This window comes from Solanum lycopersicum, chromosome 1, assembly GCF_036512215.1.
Source record: "Solanum lycopersicum chromosome 1, SLM_r2.1".
Lineage (NCBI taxonomy): Eukaryota > Viridiplantae > Streptophyta > Magnoliopsida > Solanales > Solanaceae > Solanum > Solanum lycopersicum.
This window is the reverse complement of record NC_090800.1, coordinates 76,214,822-76,242,774: the sequence shown is the minus strand read 5'-3', so window position 1 is coordinate 76,242,774 and position 27,953 is coordinate 76,214,822. Positions and strand designations below refer to the sequence as shown.

The 27,953-nt window shown below is 36.6% G+C and overlaps 1 protein-coding gene and 2 long non-coding RNA genes across 3 annotated transcripts; 1 reads left to right on the top strand and 2 right to left on the bottom strand.

The window, feature by feature from the left end:
- The first annotated feature begins 1,223 nt into the window (after positions 1-1,223).
- Positions 1,224-4,755, top strand: LOC112941527 (uncharacterized). The gene is made up of 3 exons (XR_011221852.1): positions 1,224-1,362; positions 2,214-2,278; positions 4,623-4,755. It is a non-coding gene; the product is annotated as an uncharacterized lncRNA (long non-coding RNA).
- LOC104648132 (uncharacterized) lies at positions 2,522-4,798 on the bottom strand. The gene is made up of 3 exons (XR_003246781.2): positions 4,661-4,798; positions 3,024-3,804; positions 2,522-2,776 (listed from the first exon to the last, which is right to left on the bottom strand). It is a non-coding gene; the product is annotated as an uncharacterized lncRNA (long non-coding RNA).
- A 174-nt stretch (positions 4,799-4,972) lies between these two features.
- Positions 4,973-27,953, bottom strand: LOC101249760 (isoleucine--tRNA ligase, chloroplastic/mitochondrial). Its single transcript, XM_004229454.5, has 22 exons — positions 27,663-27,953; positions 26,817-27,015; positions 26,511-26,665; positions 26,332-26,433; positions 21,588-21,657; positions 20,407-20,519; positions 20,229-20,297; positions 19,854-19,961; positions 18,949-19,096; positions 17,562-17,793; positions 16,738-17,024; positions 16,470-16,606; positions 16,231-16,378; positions 15,559-15,690; positions 13,839-13,967; positions 13,180-13,307; positions 12,932-13,096; positions 12,501-12,626; positions 9,879-9,952; positions 6,330-6,579; positions 5,781-5,960; positions 4,973-5,427 (listed from the first exon to the last, which is right to left on the bottom strand). Exons 1-22 carry the CDS (start codon positions 27,759-27,761, stop codon positions 5,146-5,148), a joined length of 3,333 nt encoding a protein of 1,110 aa, XP_004229502.1. The 5' UTR covers positions 27,762-27,953; the 3' UTR covers positions 4,973-5,145.

The window sequence follows — 27,953 nt, the reverse complement described above, 5'->3', positions numbered from 1 at the left end:
CACTAGTCGAGTTTTTTTTTTCAATTTGATTCGATTTGCGATTTGGTTCGATTTTGTACACCCCTAATTTTCTCTATTAAAACTCTCCACTTTCAGTGCCGTAATTTTTACCACAATTTCACGCTCTTTTTTTAAAACTATTATTAGGTAAAGTCTCTTCAGTTTTAAACCTTTATCTAATTTTTTTTAAAAAAAATCAAATTATTTGATGAACTTATTAAATTTCAAAATGATTAGAAGGTATCATTAACTTTACTATTCATATTTCATCAAGCTCTTTCAATTTTGAGGGTATTCATTTATTCTTTCAATTATTTATAATTTGAAGTTATATGAAAAAAAAAATTAATTGATGATACTTTCAATATTTTAAAATTTCTAAAAAAATAATTAGTTTTTATCACCGACTTAAAAAAGTTTAGAAAATAATGTAACTTTTTAAAGAAAAAAATTACTGGAAGAATGAAACTTGACGAAAGAAGAAGAAAAAAAAAGAAATGGGAAGGGACACAGCTTGACGAGGGTGTGGGGGGGATGATGGAAGGTGAAGTGAAATGTAAGATAATATTAAAATAAATAATTAAAAATAAAATAAGCAAAGGTAACAGAGAGAAAAAAAAAGGTAAAGAAAAAATTAAAATGAAAAAGAATTCTATTTTAAAATAAATTAACACGTGACACATAATGATTTGTGTGTAAAATACTTGGTTTTTAATATCTGAGATTGATCAAAAAATAATGTAAATATTTCACGTTAAAATTGTTTAGGGGGTAATAGGATGACTGCATAGTTGCTGTGTCTTTTTGAAAATTCGGAACAACTTGTCTTTCCTCTTTAAGGAGATGTAGAGATAATGTGCTTGTTTTTAAACAGAGCAAAAGTCAACCCAATCAACATCACTCATGTGTCATCTTGGTGACGACTCACGTGATGAAAACGAAGAGGAAAGTGAATCATGGAAAGGAGAAATTGACTTCCGGCTAGATCCTGAGTAAGAAGTTATGCCCGTTTTAGTGAAGTCTCATCAGGAAATGCATCTTCATGAGTTGCTAGATGGGTTTTGGTCATCATGACGGCCCGTGAAGCCCCTATTTGAGTCATAGTCAGGATGGCATTGATCTTTTTTCCTATGCACTTTGTACTTACAACGTCGTTTAATGCTTAGACTATATCTTTTCATTGTGTCTAAGCTTAATAAACTAGTCAGAAACTACTAAGAACTCTCATTCTCCTAAAATCGCCTAGATTAGAACGAAAAGAAAAAGCAAGAGTCTACAATTACTCACAAGAACAAGTAGAAGTCTTTTTCAAGTTCATTCCAAAAACTAAAGGATTTCTCCTTAGATTTGGTCACCAAGTAGGTGGGAATTTCACCAGTGATTCTTTTAGTCCATTAGGTCTCTAGAGTTCAGTTAGTTTTTTAATTCTTCATAGCATGCTTAGACCTAGGGTTTTTAAAACTTTGGAGATTTATTGTGTTTTAGCTACAATGGTTTCCATAATCTAATTAGCATGTTTTATTGGAAATTTTCATAGTTCCATGTATATAATTCAAAACCTTGGCTTACATTAATCATCAGCACTCATAAATTATACTTGCTAGACAAATCAGTCATAAGATCATGCTTTAGAATTTGAATGCCATTACCTTTTAGTATATTTATGTGCATTCCCAGATGACATGTAAGTATTTTGAGCTATTCAGTACTTTGTTGCATTTTAGCTTTTCATTCAATTGGAAGTAGACTTAGCATCGAGTTGGACTAGATCTCAACATACCCTCACTTGTTTAAAACTACGTGCCAACATAGGTTCAGAAGTCCCCTCTGTTGGGCACTAGTTTTAGTGATCACGCCTCAGTCGTATCTTTATACCCCTAGTAGGGTATATTGGATCCTCTTGATGGGGTGTGTACATCGGACTCCACGTTTAGCTCACGTAATTTATGTTGGTTAACAGTAGCTCCCACAACCAGACTTTCATTGCATTGACCATGAATTTCAATATTTAGTGCATTATATTAGCTACTTGATTAGTACTTGGTCACAGCATCTAGCTTAGCTTTTCCCTTACATTTCAGTACAATCTATTTTTCATGCTCATTATTATATTGCTTTGTTATATCATTGTTCAACTTGGTATCTATATCATGCATGCTCAGTACATATCAAGTACGGAGGCATACTTTACACTACATCGTTTTATGATGTAGGTTTAGGCACTCATCATCCAGCTCACGCGTAGTTTGACTTCCAGCCTATAATTAGCAGCTTCGTGGTGAGTTCTCATAGTTCGAGGATATTTCTTTCTGTATCTACAAGATTTCCTTGCTTGTGAAAGATTGATGATTATATAGCTTAAGTGAACACAAAACTTGGTGAGTAGACTATAAATGAATATTTACCACTCCATCACAACCTTTATTGCTTGTTCCAATACGTCCTTATTGTAGGCATACTTTTGTTAGAATAGCAATTCAAGAATATACATTTGTGAAAGGATAGTATTCATCACTGCTAGAAAGGTTAAAGACAACCATGTTAGAATGGCATTACAGGTTAACATCACCACCTTAGGTACAAGGACTGTCAACAACAGTTGTTACTCCTACAAACAACTAAAAACTGTTATACTAGTGACTACTACCAATGGAGGGGGGGTGGGGTGTAAAAGAAGTATTTGCTACACAGATATATGTAAAGTCAGCAATCCACGGTAACACAGAATCCTAGTGTCGTCATTGCTCTGGCAGTCTTCGCTGAGATAAATACGCTGCTGAATGAAGAGTTATAAAGTTAGATAATGTATCTAAAATAGAAATACAAAAAAGCAACACGATTCAGGGATTTGAACAGATAACCAATCCCTTGCTTTGCATAGCTCTGTTACTTTAAGTGACCATGTGGTTAGTCAAATCGACACTCTGACACTACCATGAGTTTTAAGGGAGAAATACCCCATGAACTGTAACGACAGAACAACGACTAATGACTGCTTCAGTGAAGAGGTTATGATGATTTACCTGAGCAGAACAAAGGGACTTCATGAGTTCAATCAACATATTGTTTCCTGCTGCTTCACTAACTTGAATGAGGAGAAACTCTGAAACTGATTATGCCTAAAGGGAGGATATGAGTATTCAAGTGACAACTCCAAACAGTATACTTTCTTGGAGAAAATAAATTGTCAACCCCAGAATTAAGAACCTCAGAACTAGGTTGAAACTGTCCTGAACCAGGAGTGACAACTTCAATTTTTCCTACTATCACTTGGCAAATCAATATATGTCTTAGTCCATCTTTGTTTTGAATAGCAGTTTGGAGAAAATCAAGAGGGTAATCTTAAGCAGAAAACTGAACTCCATGACGGTAACTTGATCGAATAAACCAATCGTAATTATGTCAACAATTTCTTCCTTGGAAGCTCCATACCAACCAATCTTCAAAATAGGATTATCATTGCATTTTTTCGTCATGGCCTCTGAAAGTAGATTGAAAGATTGCAACTTTGTTTCGTAAACAAAACTGGAACGTTTCACATGAATAGCCTCAACTTGGATTGATGATGCTGGTGCACCCAAACCAGATATAAACTTGGCTATGGTAGGTTTAAGTTTCACATTATCTGGATGGACTTGTTTCAAGACATTACCAAATAACTGATCTCCTTGACTTTTACTGCCAGAAAGCCCAACCACTGGATCTGGAGTTGTTGGACTTTGTACCTCCTTTTTATTACAAGGGTTCCTGCTTGAGCTCGCAAGTTCAGCTGGATCTTCAAGTCTGCGCCTTTTCGAGTTCAGCCTGATGAAAACCATGGTTAATTATGGTGAAAAAAGGGTAAAATTATTAGAGAAGAAAGGACAATTTCCAACGACAAATATATAAGGCTAAATCTGCTCTAGACGTTAATTGGACAAAAAGGAAAACAATCCACTAGGGAACAGACACCAGTTAACAATACGCATTGCAAAAACAATCCACTAGCGAACAAGATGATGCAGAAGGCCTGTATAGGACTAGACACTCTTCTCCCATAGGCATTGTAATAAAGATATCATTTAGCTATTTCCCAAACCAGTTAAGGGGTCTACAATGCTTTGTGTTTTCCCCTCATATCAGCTGTAACACTTTTTGGAGATAATAAAATGCTCTATTTTTGTTAAAACAGTTTTGACTGGATATTACTATAAAAGTAGATTGAAATTACGCGAGCAATATTTCTTGACATGTTTATTTAAGATTCTATCGGAGAAAAGGAAATTCGCACATATTACTGTATTCACCAGGAGAAACAGTTAATTGTTCTTGAAATAATGAAATTATATCTTAACATGTGTGCACAGTTCATTCCCATTACTTTTCTTCTTCTTCTTTAACAAAGAATCGAACAAAACAACTTAAGCAAAATTCAAAAACGTTAAGTCCCTTCTTCATATCAGTTTCCACATTTCTTTAATGTCAATACTTCAAAACAGACTAAGCTCCCACCACATCAAGTTAACGAATAAAATGAACTACTGAAACAAGATATCAAAGAAACATAGATGATGCAATTTGGTTAAATTGTCATGATTTCTTCGAAATTCTCAGTTTTTACAAAAACAACATTGGTTTTGCAGAGTGAAGAAAGAAGAATGAGAAAGAGAACAGAAGAAACCTGGCAATCGTCCGATTCAATTTCACCGGTGGGTGAGAGAAGGGTCGCCGCTGACGGCAGGAATCTACAAAATTACAGAATCGGAGGGTTTTGCGTTACAGAGAAAGTAGGGATTTTGAAAATTGGGGGCAAATTTTTTCACCGAAACGGACATATATTAAATGGCGGGAAGGATAACTGAAAATTGGCTGCAAATGAGTTTATTTTTAATTATTTAGTTCAAAGTTATTTAATCGACCAGAATATTGCTCATTTTTTTTCTTTCAGTTGAAACAGTAATTTAAACAATAAAATAAAAGCAATGTCTAAAAATAATCCTGTAATATACTGTTGGATATATTAAATAAGGTCTGAATCAAATCGATTACGAAAAAACATCACAATACCAGTTAAATCACTATCTTTCTATTCATCAATGCATGTACAAAAATAATACTATTCTAACTTATAAAAAAATATATATATATCTCTGTGTTTTTTCTCTCTCATTGTGCTATAGCCTCCTTTGCTTCACTCTGTGTGACCTTGGATAAATCATCAAGATCACGAGTTTGTAGACTGATAACCACGTTGTGGCAGCGGCCACATAGCAAAGGATGCTCAGTAAAAGAACCTACTTGAGGTGAATAATTCCAGCATCTGTCACATTTCGAGCCATTTGCACGAGATACACCAACCCAGATTTTGTCCCCTTCTTCCATGAGGTATTCTCCCGTGTACTGAACATCTTTAATCCTTTCATCTTGCAAGGAGTTGAGAATCTCCACCTGACAAATATCGCAAGAATGTACTCAAAAACAACTACATTATGCGCTCAAAGAAGACATTTCTGTTATGGAGGCCTAGAATACCTAAACAGAGACCGTATTTCACGTTTTAAGACTATTACCACATGTGTCTAACGAAATTCAGCTGAAAAGATGACCAATATTTGTTGCGAGTGTGACTAGGTTTTCAAGAGGATCCAATTTAGTTTGTTTCAGTCTCAAGTGAACTCGGCAACAACATAGCGAGAACACTACTCATAAAAGACATGTAACAGACACATTTATACCAAGACCTATAGAACCTTGAGCATGAGTCCTAACTATACAAAGTTAAAATGAATACTGCAGTATACCTGAGATGTTATGAATATGCGATGTAAAGCATCTGCCTCATTTGTAGGTTCGCACATGTTGTTTAGTCTCTCAGCCAGTCTTTCATTAGAACAATGGAGATACACCTTGGCCTCTAAACTGGAACCAATCAATTTTCCACTTCGAGCTACCTCTAATGCTTTGTTAACTTCCGTCCTTAGCTGGTCATAGTTGTTCAAATTGTCATCATCAGAAAATGATTGATAAAGTAGCCAGAAGATAGTGATTCAATATAAAGCAAATAGGCTCTATTTGGCAGCATGAATGAAACCACGAATAGTTTAAATTATTAAACAAAATCAAATCTGATATCATGGACAATCATTTGCTCCCTCAAATTATTAAAGATACCAATATGCACTGTACTTGTATGGCTCATAGATAAACAGATATCAGCCCCCTTTGAGCTTACTTAAGCAACTGGTCGCCAGATTGGAATACTAAGCCAAACTTAAGTTTAACCAACTGGTAACAAATAAAGTTTTGGGCCAAACTATGTGGATTAGCTGGCTCAGATGTATAGCAGTTACCTCAAGAATTTTTCCCCAAAAGTCAACTTCTTCCTCTGGAAAGGAAAGGTACTCTGTATCTAGTTCAGGCCATCTTGACTCAAAAACAAATTTAGCAACATGCCCATCTTCAGCAGTATACTGAAAAGGAAGATGCTGCCACATATCCTCGGCCAAATGGGGTAAGATGGGAGCAATTATCCTTCCAATTGAAAGCAAATGGGCTTCAAGGACTGTTTGACAACTCCTCCTTGTAAAACTTGCACTCCCCCTGAAAATAACATAAACAAAGTTTATTAGGTAAGGTAAAATTCATCAAAAAGGTACCAAGAAAGTACTCAAAGCATACAAACTACAGCACAGTTGTATCTACTATAATCTCAAAACTTCTATAAAATCCATGTACTGAACTAAGTCTTCTACCAGATTTACCCTACATCAAAAGTACACATAGAAGACTATTTTTATGTTTTAAGAATAGCTAAATGATTCTTCTGATTCTCAACGTATCTCTTAATTCTATCCAACCAAATGTTCCAAAAGATGCAGAGAGGTATGCTTTTCTAGATTTGTGTTAGTTATTTCCTGACTTTCTGATTCTGTCAACAAACTAGTAGGCCTTTCACATTCTTTGGCATCATTTGTTGCACACCACTCATATTCAGGAACAGATCCCATAACTGCTTTGTATGATTGCAATGCGAAAACAGATGATCCGCAGATTCCTGAGAATTTTCACAGGGAACACATCTACTGCACAATGTAATTCCTCTTTTCTGCAACATATCTTGACTTAAGCATGCATTTCTAACTGCAACTCAACCAATTTACACTAGCATCTGACTAAGCTTTCAATACAAGCTGTTAATGAGTTCATGTAACGAGCAGAAAAATGGATTCAAAGCTCTTGGCCTACAATTTTTTATATAAGGAAAGTCAACAGCAGCAGAAGCCTCAATGTAAAGGAAGATCAATGTAAGCAATCCCCCACACAAAGTCAATTTTCAGAAGATCTTTCAAAACTCATATACAGAGGTCATAAAACCCAACAACTCGTACACGGGACATGATACAAGTACCGAAATGATGACACTGAGTCAAGAATTGAGGTCTGTAAATACTAACTTCCCTAAGAGAAGTAGCTGGGATCTCAAGTTTGATGGTTGATGCAAAGACTCTTAGTAAACATGTTTATACCATCAAACTGCAGTTCTCAAGAAATGAACACACCTTAAAACATACAAAATCTCAGTAGAGCTACATAAGATAAAACTGATACCTACTAAGACATTCTACAGAAGTGATCGATTGTCAACCAAGTTAGCATGCCACATCAACTTGAGTCAAAACCTACCAGGGAAAGATATAGTGGAACAACAAGATCCTCTTTCTTTTTCTGTAGCCGATAATCTAAAAATTAGGCTTCCAGAAACTTTTGAATGTGGACATGAAGTTAATACAATATTTAAGGAGCAAACAGCCCAAACTAACTGTCCTCCATATATACACAAAAGTGCAAGAGGAGACATTGATATATCTCTTAGTAGTCCATAAAATGTGCTTTATTGTATTTTGATGAACTGTTCAAGGTTCAGGGAAATTCGAATTATGGTCATTTATTTGATAGAAAAAAAGAATTAAAGTCGCAAGCCTACCAACAAAACAAACAGGATAGTTCATTAAATGAGACAGTAATCTATTTAACCGAGATATCAGCAGCAGGAATTCTTGCAAGCTTTGGCCACTATGATAAAAGGGTAAATTTGGCGATGTTCAGTTTAAGGGAAAGTGACACTACTCCAACATTTGACATTTCCATCCGAATAAAAATAAAGCAAACAAACTGATTTAAATTTCAAGGAATAGTTTGGTCCACCACACCAGCAACCCAAAATCCAACCCTTCCCCAATTCCCTGCTTCTCGTCCCTAGTCGGTTAGTCCTGGATCCAATTCCAGTCGACCGAGATTACCCATTATTGAGATTAACGTCTAATTAACAAACAGATGCACAATATGAAGGAAGATGTGAAGGAACCAGATCCTTATTCCATGGTTCTTGCATGCTATGAAAAACAGCATCTATGTTAAGATCTTGTATTGAGATATCTTTGGAAAATATATGCGAAGTATATCTTTTTATATATTTCCTGTACTATTCATATAAGAATATGTAAGATATTTACAGGATCTTCATGGTGTTTGAATTGGAAAAGGATTCCACATGGAGATATTTTTGAAAAGTCGCATCTTAAAAAATCCTTTTGGATGTAGAATCGGAGTTGTTTATGATTTCCTTAATTCCCAGGATCTTTTTCTTTCTTTTTTTGAAGACCGTGATGTTGAGGCCAGCTTTCGCGCACCACGACTAGTTCCACGGGATACCTGCCATCTCCTACCAGCAATAGATACCAGATAATTCTGTCCACCAAGGCTACAACAAATGGAAAAAATCACCTAGTGGTTTTTTGTCTCCGCTGAGTTCTGAACCTGAGACTTCAGGATTCACAACCACTTCATTGACCACTAGGTCACACCCTTGGGTGCTCCTTAATTCCCAGGATCTTCGAGATATATGGTTTCCTTGTTTATGTGCTTACTAACAAGAAGACTAGATATCCTATACTTGCTGCAGGAAACCATGCATTCATGCATTAAGAGAAAAAAAGAAAAAGTCGTAAAGCTTTCAAGCAATGAGCTGTTCCTGGAAGATCTGAAGACTATCGAAGAGTGAACACTCCGGTCAATGAGTCCAGTCCTAATTCAATTGTACTAGGCTTGTCAAGTTGTAATCATCTTCTTTTAAGCAGTATTACTAGGTTGTTGATGTTCTAGGGAATAGTTCCCAAGCCCAAACCACTGGGAACTATTGGGCCACCCCCAACTTCACGATTTGGGTAACTTATCTCGATCACCTTTACTGTAGTTTCTCGCCTTCCTTCCTAAGTGCGAAGCTAGAGTTCAAGCTACGGTTGCGGCAGAATCTAGTAGCTTTGGCCAAAATCCTGTAATTGTGCTAAGAAATCCACTTAATACGTATATATGATTTATCCAGAACCCAGTAAGCAGCCATTTCTAGAACTCAGAACCCATAAACACAAAAGTATGGATCTGACCCTACTCTTTCCCTCTGCAGCTTCCGCCTTTTGGGATCCCATTATCTCCACTCTTATGATCTTTGGCGAGCCAATGATAATCTCGTAGCAGCAGTAGATCTCATTTCGTATAACTTTTTCTGATTATTTTTCTTCTTTCCAAAATATTGTATGAAAATTACCTAAATACAGCTCATTTTGATGGCATTTAAATGGGTTTAATAGATAAAGAGCCAAAAAGCAACTTCTGGTTAACATAGGCCATCATCAGAAGAACCTTATACAAGAGGGGCCAAAACTGAAAAAGGAACCCTTAATAATTACAATATTTAAAGCTCTTTTAATATGGTAGCATTATGTCTTGCTTTGTTTTATATTCTTTTGTTATTTTTTTAAAAAAAATCCAGCACTTGAAACATTAGACAAGCTTGGAAGAGAACAAAAGGTGAGATTATGTAGAGATGCAACATGAATTACCCAACATAAAGCCGATCCTTAGCGACATCAAGATAGAAGTTTGAGAGGTCAACTATCACAAACCGCTGAATCACCTGCACGGACAATAAAAATAATAACATAAAAATGGATGTCAGCCATTAAAGGGATGAAAGCAGTAAATAAGTATCAAAACAGCTGTGACCATCAGCTGGTAATTAAATTCATTTCGACAAAGATTGCCATAATATTGACAAGAAACAATGCTACATTTTTTAAAGACCGTAATCATTTATCTGACAAAGATAGCATTTTACTGGAGTAACATGTCAAATCTTTTGTAGGATCCGTGTTATCTTCTTGCCATAATATTAACAGAAATTGCTACTGTGTCTTTACTTCAATCTATTCTGGCCTCTCTCTCTCTCTCTCTCTCTCACACACACACACACACTGCAGCAGCAGCAGCCACTTAATAGCAGCTAAACCTCCTCCCACATTTTTACACTAGGCCTCGACATTGCTAACTACATTTCCAACAAAAAGAATTTGCCGCTTTTGTACCTATTCTCAGCTAAAGACCTGACATGACGAGCTTCCTCGCTGTACTGGAATAGAACAAACTAGGTAACAATGAAGATGACATTCCTTAAGTGTATCATGGAGCTTTTCTTCCAGATATCCCTCTCAATCTAACCTCATCATTTCAAGCCAGGCCATTAGGTTACATTCCATTGGAAATATTCAAGCTATTCTGTTTCAGCAGTGATCCAACATAGCACTAGATAAGAATCAATCAATTCCCTCCCTGTTTTGCAGAAATATCCACCAGTAATGCTATTGGCAAACCAAAACTAACCCTAACAAGTTGATGGTTTTTCATCTAGCGCTTATAGAGATACACATCCACTAGTGGTGGAATTTAATACCAGTCTGCATCTGGTGGATCATTTGGACAAAACAAACATAAGGTTTTTTAAGATAATGCTAACCGTTTCATAAAAATTAAGTTAATTTTATAATTTCATTTAATTTTGGTGTAGAAACAATTGTACATGAGGATGAAGATCCTGCATCTGGTGGATCATTTGGACAAAAATAAACATAAGGTGTTTGAAGTTAGTGTTAACTCTTTCATAAAGATTTAAGTTTAGTTTATAATTTTGTTTTACTTTTGGTGTGGAAAGGAATTGTAAATGAGGATGAATAACCGTTAGGATTCATGGAATCCTTACATGATTTTAGTTTTTTTTTTCTTTTTGCTCTACTTATACATAGTTGTCAGCACATCTTGGAGTTGTGCACTATCAATAAGATCATTACTTTTCTCAACAACAAAAAGGGCAACCCTGTAGGCCTGTACTCAGAGTGTGCCGCATTCACGCAGGGTTCAGGGAAAAATCACACCCCAAGGGAGTTTGGTGTGGGTAGCCTACATGATTTATAGGTCACTCAGAGACAACTTTACTATTGCTCCAAGGCTCGTCTCCCCTTCTCCTTACTTTCTCAAAAAAAGTAAAGGAAATGCTCCTTCGCTGAAAAAAAAATCATTGTATTCAACAAAATTAGTGTCATATGTTCCTTGTTATCAATCTTAAGGACCATCGATATTGACCTACTTTTTCTTCTTTCTTTTTTTTGATGACAAGGAAAACCCGCACCTGCTATTCTTTGGGTGCGCATGAGGAAAACTCCTATGCAATAGCTCGCAAACCACATAGGAGAGGTAACCCGCACTAGGCGCGACGAGCTCAACTCAGAAGGGAAACCCCTTGCTAGCAAAAGCAAGGGGTTTCAAACTTGAGACCTCCAACATGGACGTCCCAAGCCCAAACCACTGGGCCACCCCGAAGGGTCCTACTTTTTCTTCTGTATTACCTTTTTCATCTGTTGAACAAATATTTTCTTCCATACTTCTTCTGCTAAGCCTTGATCATTTTCCCAAAATATCCTCCATGCAGCCAGAACTCTTCAACTATCTTTTGTGCTCCACACTACAAAGTATAACTGCAGCGAGCTGACAGCCTCTAGAGAACTTCAGAGTTTAGACTCTGAATTTTTGGGCAGGATCTTGACTTCGATGTCTGATTGGTGGCTGAAATGGTTCTTTCTTTTTTGGAGGGAACTGACATGGTTTGTATCCTTGAATAAAGAATCTCAGTTAAGTTTCTAGTTTCTTCAGACTTCACATAATATCAAGTTCGCTTTTTCTTAACCATCATATAACTATCAAGTAAAACTAGAACAAGTAGGAAAACTTCAGCCTTTAACCTTCTGAAACTTTGGCAGAGTTGGTGATGAAAGACTTGACTTTTACTGTGACTGGTGATAGAAATGGTATTTACATCGTTAAACATCACTGCTAAAGTTCCACATCTACCTAAACAATTAGTTCACATTGACACACAGATACGACACAACTAATCTGCTAGTTGCAGCCATATTCTCATCTGATAATGCACTGAGAGTGACGCACATAGTTTAAACCATGACTCAGACCCTCCCACTCTTGCACATAACAGAAACTGTTAAGCTCCTCCTCTTCAAAATATACACTCTTACTATCTTCAAGCAAACAAGTTCCTTTTTCCATGTAACCAAAGTTTAAGAGTCGTCACATTTCAGGAACTTGAAACATCAACTTGGCTTTTAAAGAAACAATACCTGAAATATTTTGAAAAACTGATAACTATCATAGCTCTCTCTAATGTTGTTCACAACATTAGCAAGCTGGAATAATGCATGCTGATCAATCATCGGAAGATCACTATACGGGACTGTATAATCAGCCTGCAGAAAGAAAATTTCAAATAACATCAACTTCGAAAACTACCATGTTAAGTTGAACATCTAATTCAAGATAATTAATAAAATCATTAACTTCAACAAGTAGAAGTTCTACTCAGTTCAAGAGTCGAGCACAAGGGGGATCTATGACACAGATTTCAAATGCTCTAGGTGTTTTTTTTTTGTGTGTGTGTGTGAGAGAGAGAGAAAGCTTAGCAAAAAAAGAAGATGCTGCTGCAAGTATAATCAGAATATGTGCGGAAACATTTTCATTTGGAAATGGCCTCAATTGAGACTGTGTAACCTACTTTCCAATCATGGAGATTTGCTAGAAGGAATCGGAGTGTTCCTCGCAATTTCCGGTATATGTCAGACATTTGACGAAGGACTTGAGGTCCAATTAGCATGTCGCCAGTATAGTCTACACTTGAAACCCAAAGCCTTAAGACATCAGCACTATATGGAGGGTTTTCCTGTCAAAGGAAATGTAGAGATGTCATTTCTCGTCAAGAACATGTTAATTTGCACAAAAATTGCTGCAAAATTGGCAACATACCTTTTGGTTTTTCCCTCCCTCAATCACCATCCTTGGATCAACAACATTTCCCAAAGATTTGCTCATTTTCAACCCCCTCTCATCCAGTACAAATCCATGTGTAATAACACCGTGATAAGGGGCCTGGCCTGCAATTATGACATGCAATGGGGATATTATTATAGGGTAACACGTCGAAGAACCAAAACCTAAAAATAATGAAATCGGTAATAACTATCATGTACTAAGATCCCGTTTTAAGTATTTTGACATTTGCTTCTTTTGCATCATCTGTCAATGTCTCCAATTTCCAAGAGTTACTCCAAATCCTTTAGCTTCTTTCAGAATATAACTTACCACTGTTTCTTAAGGAGAACAAGATGGTACACTATAGGTTTATGGATGAAGTTCACAGAGTGGGGCAAGAGAGAGAAACCTATAGCAATAATAGCAGAGAGTAGAGAATATAATCATAGTTTCAAATGTAGAAATTAAAGATCCATAAAGACAAAAGAGGTTAAGGGGATCACCATTTCCCCTGGACATTCAAACATAACCCTGTTCTTTTCCTACTTCTCATAGCTGAGATTGATATTTTCCATGGGCGAACAAAGAGACTAATAAAAGATTCTTAACTAATACTATAAAGGATCAAGAACAGGACTTTAAATGCCCCTTACCTTTTGTAGCAATACTTGTTAATAAGGAACTCTGGAACCAACCACGATGCTGATCTGTCCCCTCGAGATACAAATCTGCAGGGTAATTAAGGCTTTCTCTTTTGTCCAGCACCGCAGCCCACGAGGAACCTGTGTAAACAGAGGTTAACTTATAATCCTACTGCTAAAAGAAAATTACATTAGGAACTAAACATGAAATATAGTTAGACAACTAAACCTGAACTTTGACTGACAGAGGTTTAATTTCTTTCCAAGAACTTTGTGGTGGTAATCAAGTCCACTTGACTTAGCCTGACACTCAGTTGGGTTCTTTCAGGACTTCGAATTATATCAATGTGACAAACAAAAATAAAGGAACACGTGGATTTGGGTCAATCCCCACAACCCTTTTAAACATCAATTAAACAACAGAGAAGCAATTCAAAGAGTTGCAGATTTTCTTATGGTCATAAATGATTTCAATAAAACTACCAATGCACCTGACAGACCAGTGTGGAAACTTCACAGCAACCCTTGAAAGTTTCTTCTTTCATGTGGTTAGTCTGCAGGAATGCTTGTTTGACTCATGAAGTACTACAAAGAAGAGGTAGAGAGATTTTGCTCAAGATGCTTTATGTGTGACCAGGATGCTGAAATAAATAGCCATCTATTTCTACATTGTAAAACAGCTGCAAATCTGTGGAACATGTTCTTGTGTATACTTGGAGTGAGTTGGGTGGTTCCGAAAACTTCTAAAAGTATGGACTGATTGGAAAGAGATTGGAAGAAGAGAGTTAGAAGAGGACTGGTGGGAATTAATCCTGCAAGCAAGGTGGACATTGTGGAAGGAAAGGAATGCAAGAGGCTTTGAAAAAAAAAGCAACAACATTCAAAAAATCAGAACGAATTGCCTTAGTCTTCTATATTTTAGGTGTAAACAGGATATGGTGGGGCATATAGAACTTTTTGTTGATTTTATTGGGAAATTGTAAAGCTCCATAGACTAGTTCTTATGGCCTTCTGTTTTTTACCCTATGGGATGTAAGTGCTCACTCTTATCATTGCTTGGATGACGGAATTTTGTGAATACACAGTTACTTGTTCCTCAAAAAAAAGTGGGTCTGGGGAGAGAAGGAAAAGACAACAATAATAGAAAGACAGACAAAAAGGAAAAAGAGAGAGAGAGAAGGATGGAAGAAAAGGGCAGTGTAATCCGACAAGTGGGTCGGGGGAGGATGATGTGTATGCAGCCCTACCCCTACCTTGTGAAGGTAGAGAGGTTGTTTCCTATAGACCTTTGCATCAAATAAAGCATATCAAGATCAACAAGAGAAGGAAATAAAATAGTGAAGAAACCATATAGAAATAATGGAGAAAAAAACAATAGCAACTACAAACTGTATAATAACTGAAGCAGAGGAACAACAGGTAAAAAAAAAAAGAGAATAATACGGTGGTAGGAGAGTACAAATAATAACAGTGATAAGGAAAACTAGACAACGCCCGACTACCTACTGACCTTCTACCCTAATCCTCAACTTTCATATCCTCCTATCTAGTATTGATGTATAGATGAGGTTGCTTTCAAAATACAACAAGAAATGAAGTAGAAACTAATAGATGATCAGATTTTAATAATGGTGCCATAAAGTTCCAAACAATCAATGATCAACATTTATCCCCACAAAAGAAATTGTTTGAGCTAGTACAACAGGCAGAGTACTGAAAGAAGCTATATCACCTGAGTCAAACCAGACATCCATCGTATCAGTCCCTTTTTCATAGTTTGATGCTTTATCGCGATATTTCTCAGGAAGTAATTCCTCCACTGCCATGTACCACCATGCATCACTTCCTTTTTGGGAAATAATAGCTGCAAAAGCATGATTCGGTGTGAGGTTAACATTAGAATATTCTAAATACAAACTAAACATTTTAATATATAATACTCCCTCTGTTTCAATTTATTTGCCTGGTCTTGACTTGGCACTCATTCGGAAATGCCAAATACTATGAAAGATTTGATGTTCTGATTGAAGAGCAGGAGAAGGAAGAGAAAATGAAGGGCTGGAATGTGATTCTACTTGCTTTAATGTGGATAGTTTAAAGAGAAAGAAATGAGAGAGCTTTTGAAGGTGTAGAGTCGAGTATCTTTCGACTATAGAGTAGTCTCCGTTCCTTTATTTTCTTTTGGTGTGAACAGAAAGTTCCTAGTTGTATAGATGATTGGGTGGAGTTTATAGAGAATCATATCCTTTTGTAGACTCTTTACCTTTTGGTATACCCTTTGTATAGTCCAGCTTGGCCACATTTTATGAATGAAATACATTTACTTGATCAGAGAAATTATCATGCCCCAATAAAAATCCAGCGTAACAGAGAAGTACAGGAAATCACAACATGAGGGATTTACATTTGATATGATCGATAGTCTCTTCATTCATCAGTGGCTCTTTTGATTCAACGTGGTAAAAAACTGGAATGGGGACTCCCCATGTCCTTTGACGTGATATACACCAATCAGAGCGGCCAGATGTCATAGCAGAAATACGGTTTACTGCCTGGACAGAACCATATTATACAGTTACAAAGCAGTAGAGGACCAGCTGCTATCTTTAGCAAATTTGAGAGCCGAAGAAGTATAACAAATACCTGAGATGGAATCCACGTTACTTGGTTGATTGCATCCATTGCAGCATCACGAAATCCTTCCACTGATGCAAACCATTGTTCAGTAGCCCTGAATATAGTGGGCTTCTTTGTTCTCCAGTCATAAGGATATTTGTGTTCTGCACAACATTTATTTATTAGAAGAAAAAAACAAGGATTAGATTCAGAAATCATATCAACAATATTTAATAAATCACACGAGACTTATAGGTTGCAGACATCCGGAATAGGCACTGAAAAAAACACTTACTGTATGGCTCTACCATGACCAATGACAGGTGTTCATCCAAGTAATCAATAACAGCAACATTGCCATTGCCAAGCACATCAAGCCCCCTAAATTGTCCAGCTTCTTCTGTAAATTTCCCATCATCGTCAACAGGGGAAACTAAAGGCAAACCGTATTTCAAGCCGGTTACATAATCTTCTTGTCCATGACCAGGTGCAGTATGAACTAATCCAGTTCCTGACTCTGTTGTAATGTAATCACCACCAACGACAACGGGGCATTCCCGGCTATCTATAGGATGGGTGTACCTGAGAAAAGTTGGATGTAAGTTTCTGAAGTAATAAACAATTCCTCTCTAGTAACCAGTGTGAGAAACTCATTGACAACAGTAATTTTTTTTTTTTTGATAACCAACTCGTGCAGAACAGTATTGACAACTTCATCATGAACTATCGGACCACATGGTTTATACATAAGGTCCATCCTTTAGCATGGACTTTCGACAGAATATACTCGTGAAAAATAATGGAAATATACCATTTGAAAAAAAAATCTAAACAATGATGTTCGGGCCAGCTTGCGCGCACCTCGATTATTCCTCCGGGTACCTGCTACCTCCCACCAGCATAGGTACCGGTTAACCCCACCAAAGCTTAGGCAAATGGAAACAAATCACTCAGTGTTTTTTTGCATCAGCTGAGCTGAGATATGAACCTGAAACCTCATGGTTCTTCTCCCAGCTCATTGACCACTAGGCCACGCCTTAGGGTGCTACCATTTGAATTGTATTTGGCAGCATAAAATAATAAGTTGGGACAACCAAGCTTACAAGATCAACACGTCACCTGCAATTTTCAAGATCTGAACCCAGTACTGTTTTCTTCAAGGTAAGCTTCAAACCCCATTTTGATTCTAATGTTGATACAAGGTCCAGAGCTACAATAAGATGTAGGCTTTTATCGCCCTTCATGAAATTTCCAAACCTCTTCTTTCCATCAACAGAAGATGTAGAACCGTCTACAGAGGCTGAGGAAACTTCAACAACGGCATATTGAAGCTTATTATTTACCGCTACAGCTGCAAACCCCCACATATATTATTAGACAATAGTTGTACCCCAATATATGAAAAGAAATGGAAAAAATGAATTTCCATACCACGACTTGATGAACCTTAAACTATAGAAAAGCCAAGCAAAACTTCACATGATAAAAGACTAGCAGCACTTATATTTTGTTGAGAGAATGGACTGTGCTAAATAAGATAAAATTTTAAAGCAAAACAAGAACTTCACTTGAAAAGGAAAATATATTTAGCATGCCAAACTATAGTGCAACCTCGCAAACCCGAAATGCTTCCAAATTCTGAAATTTGAACAAATCAAACATTGGTTACTTAAACCTTTCACAGACACAACTTTTTCTAATTCATATATTTACTTCTCCCAAAAAGGAAGGAAAAAGGATGCAACATAAAAATGGACACTGAAACACACACTAACCCGATTCAGCAAAAGATACTCCTCCAAGAAGCAGATTCCTTAAAATTAAAGCAATAACAGAAATAATAAGTGAAAAGCTCACTCTCACTAAGCAATGGATATAAACTCAGTTGTGAAGAAACGGACATTGGGTCTAGCTCAACCGAATAGCTAGACCACAAGGAGAGAATTGCATAAGACAATATAAGAAGACCATCACCATTTCCTCAGTGAAAGTAGAACTTAACACCCCCTGTACGTCTAGACAACTGGAGTGTTGATAACATAACACGAATACCCAAAAATGAAAAGCACAACAGGAATCGATAGGTTTGCAAGGATACCATGTCAAAAATGGACCTTGGGCCTAACTCAACCCCAAGAACTAGCTCATGAGAGAACCGCATCAGCACTATCCGGTGTTTGGGTGTTTTTATATACTCAATTCATAAATTGGTTATGTCGAGCAGTGCCAAATAATGCACACCTATCTAAACAATTTTTCCCAGATTATAGTTAACCATTTCGTGTTTTTATGTCACTTCACAACAGTGACAAATACAATATCTTGAACATAGAACTACCACTGTCCAGCAGGAAATATTTTATTTGAAGCCTTAGTTCCACTATGTCTTATGCTAGATGAAACGTTCCATCTAATAACATTCGAAGCATAACACCTTTTGTAAGTTGGACTAGTTAAAGAAAAGGGGGAAAAGTTCAAACTGTGATGATTTCGCAAAACACCTTACCAGCATTAGCTGGTATTGTCCAAGGAGTTGTTGTCCAAATTGCCAAGCATAGATTGGGCAAGAATTCTTTCAATGAGTCACATGAAGCTGGTACACCAACTAGTCTGAAAATAGCATACATGCTTTTTGACACATGCTCCTCATTATACTGCATATAAACTTCATTGATGTTAGAGAGAACCATGTATAGACACACAAACAAAATATATACATACACAAAAATACATATGTAGAGACATATTCATATAACTAAATGAATAGCAGGTCAAAGTAACCATGTTCAGACTTCAGCCTTTCCAGTAAATTACTTATGATATAACATATTTCAAATTTAAAAAAAAAAGGAGAGAGAAGAGACATTAACCAGACCAAATTTCTTCTAGTAAAAATAAAATGGGAAATACAACAATGATATGACCCAGACTGTACTATTACCCAGACAACTTACAAGGTTTCACCCTCATCTGCCAAAAATTAACAGAATTCACTGCCTTGTCAATTATTCATGTTCTAACAACCTCCCAGGTCAAACCAAGAGTCTCATAGAAAGTAGGTGTCTTCAAGAAAAAACAACAATTTTAACATGTTCAGCCTTTCCAGTAAATTACTTATGATATAACATATTTCAAATCAAAAAAAAAAAAAGAGAGAGAGAGAGAGAAAGAAGAGAAATTTACCAGACCAAATTTCTTCTAGTAAAAATAAAATGGGAAATACAACAATGATATGACCAGACTGTACTATTACCCAGACAATTTACAAGGTTTCACCCTCATCTGCCAAAAATTAGCAGAATTCACTGCCTAGACAATTTTTTCAAGTTCTACCAACCTCCCTGGTCAAACAAAGAGTCACATAGAAAGTAGGTTTCTTCGAGAAAAACAACAATTGACAAGTTCCAATACCTCTAGTTCAGCCTCTGCAAGTGCAGTTCGAGATGAGGGACTCCAATGAACTGGTTTCCTGCCTCTGTATATAAAACCTTGAATAGCCATCTGGCCAAATACTTCAATCTAGTAGAGAAGCATCAAGCAGGAAAAAAGAGCTTTCTAAGACTGGCTTGAATAATTATTGTCAATATAAGAAGAAAAATATGCAATTTAATTCTCAAAGAGAAAAAGCACTAGTGCTAGCCTACATATCAAGGAAAGAAATAGAGAAGGCACACAAAACATATAGTGCAAAAGCAAACCAGAAAAGCTTGACCAATCATAAGAGCAGAGCTATGTGAGATTCAGCTAAACACATAGAAGGGGCTATAAGAATTGCAGTAACCATACCTGTGCAGCTTCATATTCTGGGTGAAGAGTTAAATAGTGCTGATCCCAGTCAGCCCATACTCCATAGCGCTGCAAGCATAGATGTTAGCATTAGGAATAAAGCAGAATAACAAGAAAGGAGGAATAGAAGGTCAATGATGAAAGAATACAGAACAGGAAGTAGCAAAATATAAACAACCTTAAATGATGCCATCTGACTCTGCACAGTTGATTTTGCAAATTTGGCTGCCTTGTTTCTTAATTTTAGAGGTGTAAGCTCCTTTCTAGCATCATCGTCTAGTGACTGTAACACTGAAGTTAAAATAAGCTGTCATGCCACCAAAATACAAATTAGGGGGCAAGACGAAAGAGAGAATCATATGAGTATATCTTCTTTTTTTTACAAGGAGAAAGCATACGAGTATGTTCTAAAATTTTGGTACCCTTATTCCATATTTTTTATCCATAATCCAGATATTTCAGCATGAATTAAAACAATATTCTTTTTTTTAAGGTACAGCATGAATTAAGACACAGAGAATAAGAAGTTATATTTTCCCAAAGCAGAGTCTTGCCAAATAGTTAAGGAATAAGATGGAGTAGCATGAAAATGCCAGCTTGCTAATCATAAGGAACTGATAAAGCATGTGAAAGAAAAGAACTTAGGCAATGGTGTTTCCACAGAGACTCTTCACTACTCCCTGTATACCTTCTAAGCAAAAGGATCAGACTTTATTGAGGAGAAGCTTGTGGCACACTTTCTAATCAGGAACCAAGGAAAAAATAATCAATTGGGTTCAAGGGAAACAGTGGATGTTATCTCATAGTTGTACTTTGGACTACAAGCTCTCAAACAAATAATAGCTCTGCATTTCTTACATCTCAAAGAAACATGGAAATTGTCTCAGAGATTGGTGGTTTTGATCAGGAAAAAGACAACCAGAAGTACACAGGATCTATAATTTTGAGAAATACCGGTGTAGCTAAGTCAAGGAATCAAAAAGAGAGTAGGCAAAGGACAACAAAAGTCAATCAAAGAAGTAAAGCTCTATGTAATGCATGGGCAACCATCTGGCATCTGCAACTTCGATTTGTAATTGGTTCACAATTTTTGGAAATTCAGACAAGGTATTTTGCATCAGAAATGCTTTAGCAACAACTAATATCTGCTCCTTGAATATAACAATAGAAGTAGCCCAGAGGCAAAGTACTTCACCAAATTGGTAATCTTTAAGGATAAAGCCAACTTCCGTAAGCACATTCTCAGTAACTGTTGGTTAGGTCTGCTAACATAGATTAGACTCATATTTAACTATCTAGTGTTAAGCACAGGAATATTAAACAAACTTAACTGAAAGCTGCACAAGAAATGATGTTTACCTTTTAATTCAATTGGTAAGCCATGGCAATCCCAACCTGGAACATACTGAACTCTAAAGTTTTGAAGAAGCTGACAAAACAGAAGGACTAATGAGATATGAAAAGTTATCTAATAGACAGATACGAAATACACGCAGGGGTGACACCGTGACAGCCCGTTAATTCTAAAGAAAGCATTTCAAGTTTGACATAGTTAGTAAAATACAACATAAGTTGTGGGCACCAGAAATGCCTGGAAGGTAGCCTATGAGAATCAATTGTTAACTCATAATAGTGTTCACTTGACTGATGAGTCCATAAAACAAAATTTAGGCATCAGAGATAACTGTAACACCCCGTATCCAAAACAGACCAAAAATCAGCTTTTCAGAAATTTGCGGATGCAATCGATGGTTACCATCGACGGACCGTAGCCTGACCCACGGCCCGTGCTGCACATCCGTCATCCGTCGATTGTGACTGAAAACTCCCCCAAAAACTCAGCCCAGAAAATTTGACCAAGTGTCGAACGACGGAGGGACCTACATTCCGTAGGTCAGACTACGGTCCGTAGTCTGTGTCCGTCGATCAACACCCCATTTACCCACTCTGACAAGAACCACGATTGACCAGCACAGTCCATAGATGGACCCACGGAGCGTAGGTATGACCGTGGGTGGAAATTAGCAGACAGTTAGGGGGAAATTGCAGTTGGGTCAACTTCAAATGATCATAACTCTTAGCACAAAATGAATTAGGTATCCCATGACATACTAAAAGATAGATAATTTAAGTAGCTTTCCATAGCCACCGACCTTGCAAAAATCAAACCTCCGAGTAAAATGTTATGCCCGTTTTAGTAAAGGTCTACCGAACAGACCCCAACCTACGGACCCAAACGACGGGCAGTCGATTGAACGACAGACCGTCTGTCCAGGTCATCGTTTGGTCCGATAGCAATTAACTCAGGGGTCTTTTGATCTTTTTCCACTTCATTTAAACCCTAAGATACGTTGTTTTGACCCTAAATCATCATATTTTAGTCAGTTGAAGCCTAGAAACATAACAAGAACTTACCTAAGTCAAATTCATTAAATCAAAACTTAGAAAATTAGAAGCAAGAAAGGATTCAAGAACGCAGAAAGGTTCCAGCAGTTCTAGCCCCGAAATCTAAATATTTCTCCGTGGATTTCATCACCCGGTATGTGGGATTTCACTAGTGGGTTCCTTTCACCCATTAGATCCCTAGTTTTCAGTCAGATTATTGATTCTCATATCATGATTAAACCTAGGGTTTCTAAAACTTCAACTTCATGAATTAATTAGTTATATGTTCCAAATAAAATTTTCATGTTATTACACAGGTTATTGCATGAATTTCAGAACCCTAGCTATGTATTTCTTTAGTTCTTGAGTTACATATTTCAATTACTTCAGATATACATGCCTTAGTTATTAATGCATAATTATCAGATTAATTATTGCACTCTCAGTTTGCATGTTCAGTTTTGAGTTATCCAGTATTTACAGAAATTCAGTCATAATGTCTTAATCACTTAATTCATTGGGAGAAGCATAATACCGAGTTGGACTAGGATTTAGCGTACCCAAATAGTCCCAGAACTACAAGCCGAGTAGGTTGTAAGTCCCCTCTGTGGGCATCAGTTTAGTAATCATGCCAGCATGCCTTTATACCTCTGGCAGGGTATATTGGGTCCTCTCAATGGGGCGTATACATCGGACTCTAAATTTAGCTCATGTGGTTTTATTATCGGTTATTAGTAGCTCCCTCAGTTCAGTCAAGACTCTATTGCATTGACCATTTATCAGTATATTCAGTATTCAGTTTCAGCATGTTATAAATTGGTCATTGCATTCAGTTATCTCAGCATTCAGTATATCATGTTCAGATTTCTATATTTGTTTTTGTGCTTGTTCAGTTATGTTTTATTTCAGCTTTACTCTATCCTACATGCTTAGTACTTTCAAGTACTAACGCATACGTGCGCTACAGCTTCTCGTGATGTAGGTTCAGGTTCTCAACATCCAGATCGCGCTTAGATCGATTCCCAATCTCCAGTTCAGCAGATTTAGTGGTGAGTCCTCATTCTCCGAGGACGATAGTCATGAGTTTCTTTTCAGTGTTTAGTCCTTTAGTTTCAGTTTTTTCTAGACTTAGATGGGTCTGTCCCAGCATTTCTAGTCGAGGCTATTTTCAGACATAGTTAGTTCAGCTTAGTATTGAGTTAATAACTTCCTTGTATTAAACTCATCAGTATTACAAATATCTCAGTAATAGATTATGGGTATTCCCAATCTTTTCATTTTAAATTATGATTTAGCTTCCGCATCAGTTTATATTCTTTAGTATGCCCATGATCATGCCAGCAGAGTTAGCTTGGGATCACTTGTGGTCCTAGGTCCCGTATCCGCGTCTCGGAGGTAGCTCGGGGTGTGAAAATAAAACTAGACATCAACTAGACTGAACAATACTACAGCTATCATAGCACTTTGAAATGTTAAAATTATGAAGCAGACTCATGTAAAGCCTTAAAACCTTTCTTTTTCTTATTTATTTGTCCACTACAACTCTTATCTAAAGATTCATAGGTAGTAACCTGCTTGTTTCATATGCTTAAGCTAGCCAACATGGATGCAAAACAATCGGTTTATCCAAATCTAGTTGATAACAGCAGACAATCTTACCTAAGATTCACGGGTATTAACCTGCTTGTTTCATGAGCTTAGGCTAGCCAACATAAGCAGGTGATATTATACTACATCTCAAATTATGTAGGCAAATCATATAATGATTACCAAGTGAGAACTGAGAAGTAAAAGAAATCTTTTGACAAATTATTTTACAACAGCAACAACTATAGAAATTAGATAAAGCACAATTAGTCTTCATTTATGTTCCACTCTGTAACATAAAGAAGGATTTATCTTTCTCTACCATCTTTGTTTGTTTGCCCACCTGATGAGGGGTGAAAATGCAGTGAGCCTCATTGTGAGCTACGTATACACAGGTTTGTATTGGCTCAACTTGCTATGTTCGTTTCAGGGTCCAGTAAGGAAGTGACTGAGGTTGATCTCTCTCCAATACCCATTTTTTTAGCTTACAAGAGCCTGATTCTTTTTCACTTCCACTGCTTCACTTAAGAAGATGTAGGCATTATATCACACAAATCCTAAATGCTCTTCCCTTGCCCTTGCCCTTTCCCTTTTCCCTCTTCTTTGCAGCTATGTAACATTTTTTATAAGGCAAATTGTTATTTCATTGATGTCGGGAAATTCCCATATACAAGCATTATACCAAGAAGTACAAGACCTACCAAAAAACGTGGTTCTCTACAAAAGTCACCCAATCATCTATAGAAATAGGGACCTCATGGGTACACCCAAAAAGTGATTAAATTCCTACTAGTATGATGATACAAAGTTTTTGTCTAAAATTCTTTTGATTGTATACACGTAGAATGTTGGGTTTGCTATCAGTCATTCTGTACTTGATCAAGAAAATAAAGAATGAAAAGCATCATTGAGTTAAAGTTTTCATTATATTTGTTACGTTGAAGAAGCTTTTGTGGTTAGTAGTTACTTAAGATATTTTAAATTGATAAGGGCCAGTTTGGCCATGCAATTCGGGCTTCAAATTTGAAGTTTTGATTTGAAATTTGTTTTTATTTATGACATTTGAACAAAATTTCAATTTCAATTTAAGATTTTGATTATCCCAAATTCACCTAAAAGGAAAAATTTTAGTTCCAAGTTTTTTATTTCAATTCCGTAAAACTTGACCCACAAGTTTATGCAAAAAAAGAAGTCCATAATTTAAAATTTTGCAACAAAAAAGTCAATGCTCAACACTAAAAGATTGCCATACTATGAGGATGATTATATTAAAGAATAGCTAGTAACTACTATTGTTTATTTATTGTACCAATGAATCTTTGTATAATTATGTAGCATGTATTCTCAAGCATTATTTATAAAAGGAACATGGTTGTAGGTGATTTGTTAATGCAGCACCTTAACATATTTAGATACCAAATGAGCTATGGTTTGCTCATTTGGTTATATTGTACAAGAGTTGGGAAGTTTTGATAGTTTTCACAAACTGTGGGGTTTTGCATGTGCAAACAAAATTTCAACTTCAAATCAATCTCTACCCAAATCAATGATTTCAAATCATGATTTCCAGTTCATGTCCAAACACCTACTTATAAAGTATGTTTCATCTGATACTGCAGAAGATTCACCTTTTATCTGTGCCAAGATTTACACAATTACATTTTTATAAAGCCTCAATGAAGGACTAATGCTTACCAAGTATGGTGAAAAGAACAGAATTAACTTTATGATGAGGGGTTTCACTATCACAAAATGATTTAATTCAACAGTGAATTTCCACGGATAAATCTCAAAGTATCTCAACAGGGCTCATTACCAGTAAAATGTTCCACGTTATCAGATCAAGACTTGAAAGCGAGTAACCCACAGGCTCAACGCTCTCAACAAATTACCTATAATCAAACATGGCAAATCAAATATGATCTACCCGAATGGTCAAAGCAGTGACTGTTCATAACTTGGTATCTAAATCCAAATGTGCCAATCAAGAATGTACTCATAAGCACACAACAAGTTAAAGTACTATCACTGCTTAAAAGCTACCCACCCAAGAAAACCACGAATATGTTTCTACTTAGTTCAATGCACCTACAGCAAAAAGAACTATAAAAGGGTGAGCTTACATACGAACCTTATAACGATTAATAATGTCCTTCAAAATTTTATTCAGAGCATGTCCCATGTGTAAGTCACCATTTGCATAAGGAGGTCCATCATGCAGAACGAAAGTGCCCTATCAAGAAACTCTAAGTATTAGCCAAAAGCAATTATCATTTGTAAAGACACTTAATTCAGTCTTCAAGCACTCACCCCATTGTTCCTCTCAACAACTCTTTTAAAAACCTGGTTGTCATCCCATATTTTCTGAAGTTCAGGTTCCCTAACTGTGGAATTTGCTCGCAAGCCAAAGGCAGTTTTTGGAAGATCAACTGTGTCCTTGTATTTCCCATCATCCTGCTTAGCCCCTGGACAGTGGACAATATCAAGCAGGCCAGTCAGTTTACAACGCTGCATCTTGTCAGCAACAACAGAAGTGACTAGTAACTAACTATAGCCTACGTTAATTTTGTATTCAGAAAACCATATTGTCCAGCAAAGTCAAGTCACATTCCCTACCTTCAGACCTCTTCTTGGCCGCCATTACTGGTCCACGAGACCTCCTCTTCCCAGAGGGACAAGAATCATCATTGGAGTAGGTAGAGTAGCGGGTCATGTTCATAAGAGAGAAAACTCTAGCAGAAGAGCTACTCCTTAAATTTAACAGGCTAACTGAAGTGGGTTCCCTTAAGGATGAGCAACTCTTTAATGACCAAAGCTGAGCAAATATAAAAGATTCTACATCAGCCACATGAAGTGTAAATGAATATGCCACAACATTCAAAGAAATGAACCACTATATAAGTAGGTGTACGCAAAGAATATATAGCTGCTCAACTATGAAGTATAAAAGAGTGGCATTTCATCAAGCATCTGGCATGCCAACATTAATCATAGGAAAAATGAGTGAAGCAACAACACTTAAGCAGATACACAAAATAAAGCAACGACAATTGGTCCTATTCCTTCTGGGAAGGAAAGTTACTTCTAACAAATGAATGATCACATTAAGAATAAGTAAAGAACAGAATAATAGCTCATTTACAAAGGTTAGCACCTAATCAAGCAGCCGGCATTCCAACAATATTCAAGACTCTTAACAAAAAAAATATGAGTAAAGGCAACAATCCATTATGCATATATACACAATAAATTGACGCCCCAATTGGTACTTAATCCCTTCCGGCAACAAAGTTACAATTAACCAAATAAAAATTGAATCTTGACGGCATAAAGCTGTCATTTTTTTCTATAGTCAACTATAATGACATTCATAAGATTCATATTAATAAGAACTTTAGGAAAAGCAATGAAACCCATCAAAATGGCAACTTTTATTTAACAAGAGAACTCATAAAAAAGAACCTTATAAGAAGAGGTTTGCATTGCCATTTTGGCTCTAGCTAAGGCAAAGACAAGTGATTTCGAAGCAGTGATGCGTTTAGGAAAAAAAGTGGCTTCCATTCATTTGAAAGTTTGAAGCTTTCTGCTGCTGCTGCTTTGACTACAGAAGAGGGAAAAACAAGCTGCGTCTCTGCTTTGTGGATAACTGAACTAGGCAACGAGCTGCTATGCGCCGTGTCTTGGCGTTTTCGATTTCAGCCCCCTTAATTTCCCCATAATTGTATTTTGTGTCTTCGCTCTTGTAATTTTGTT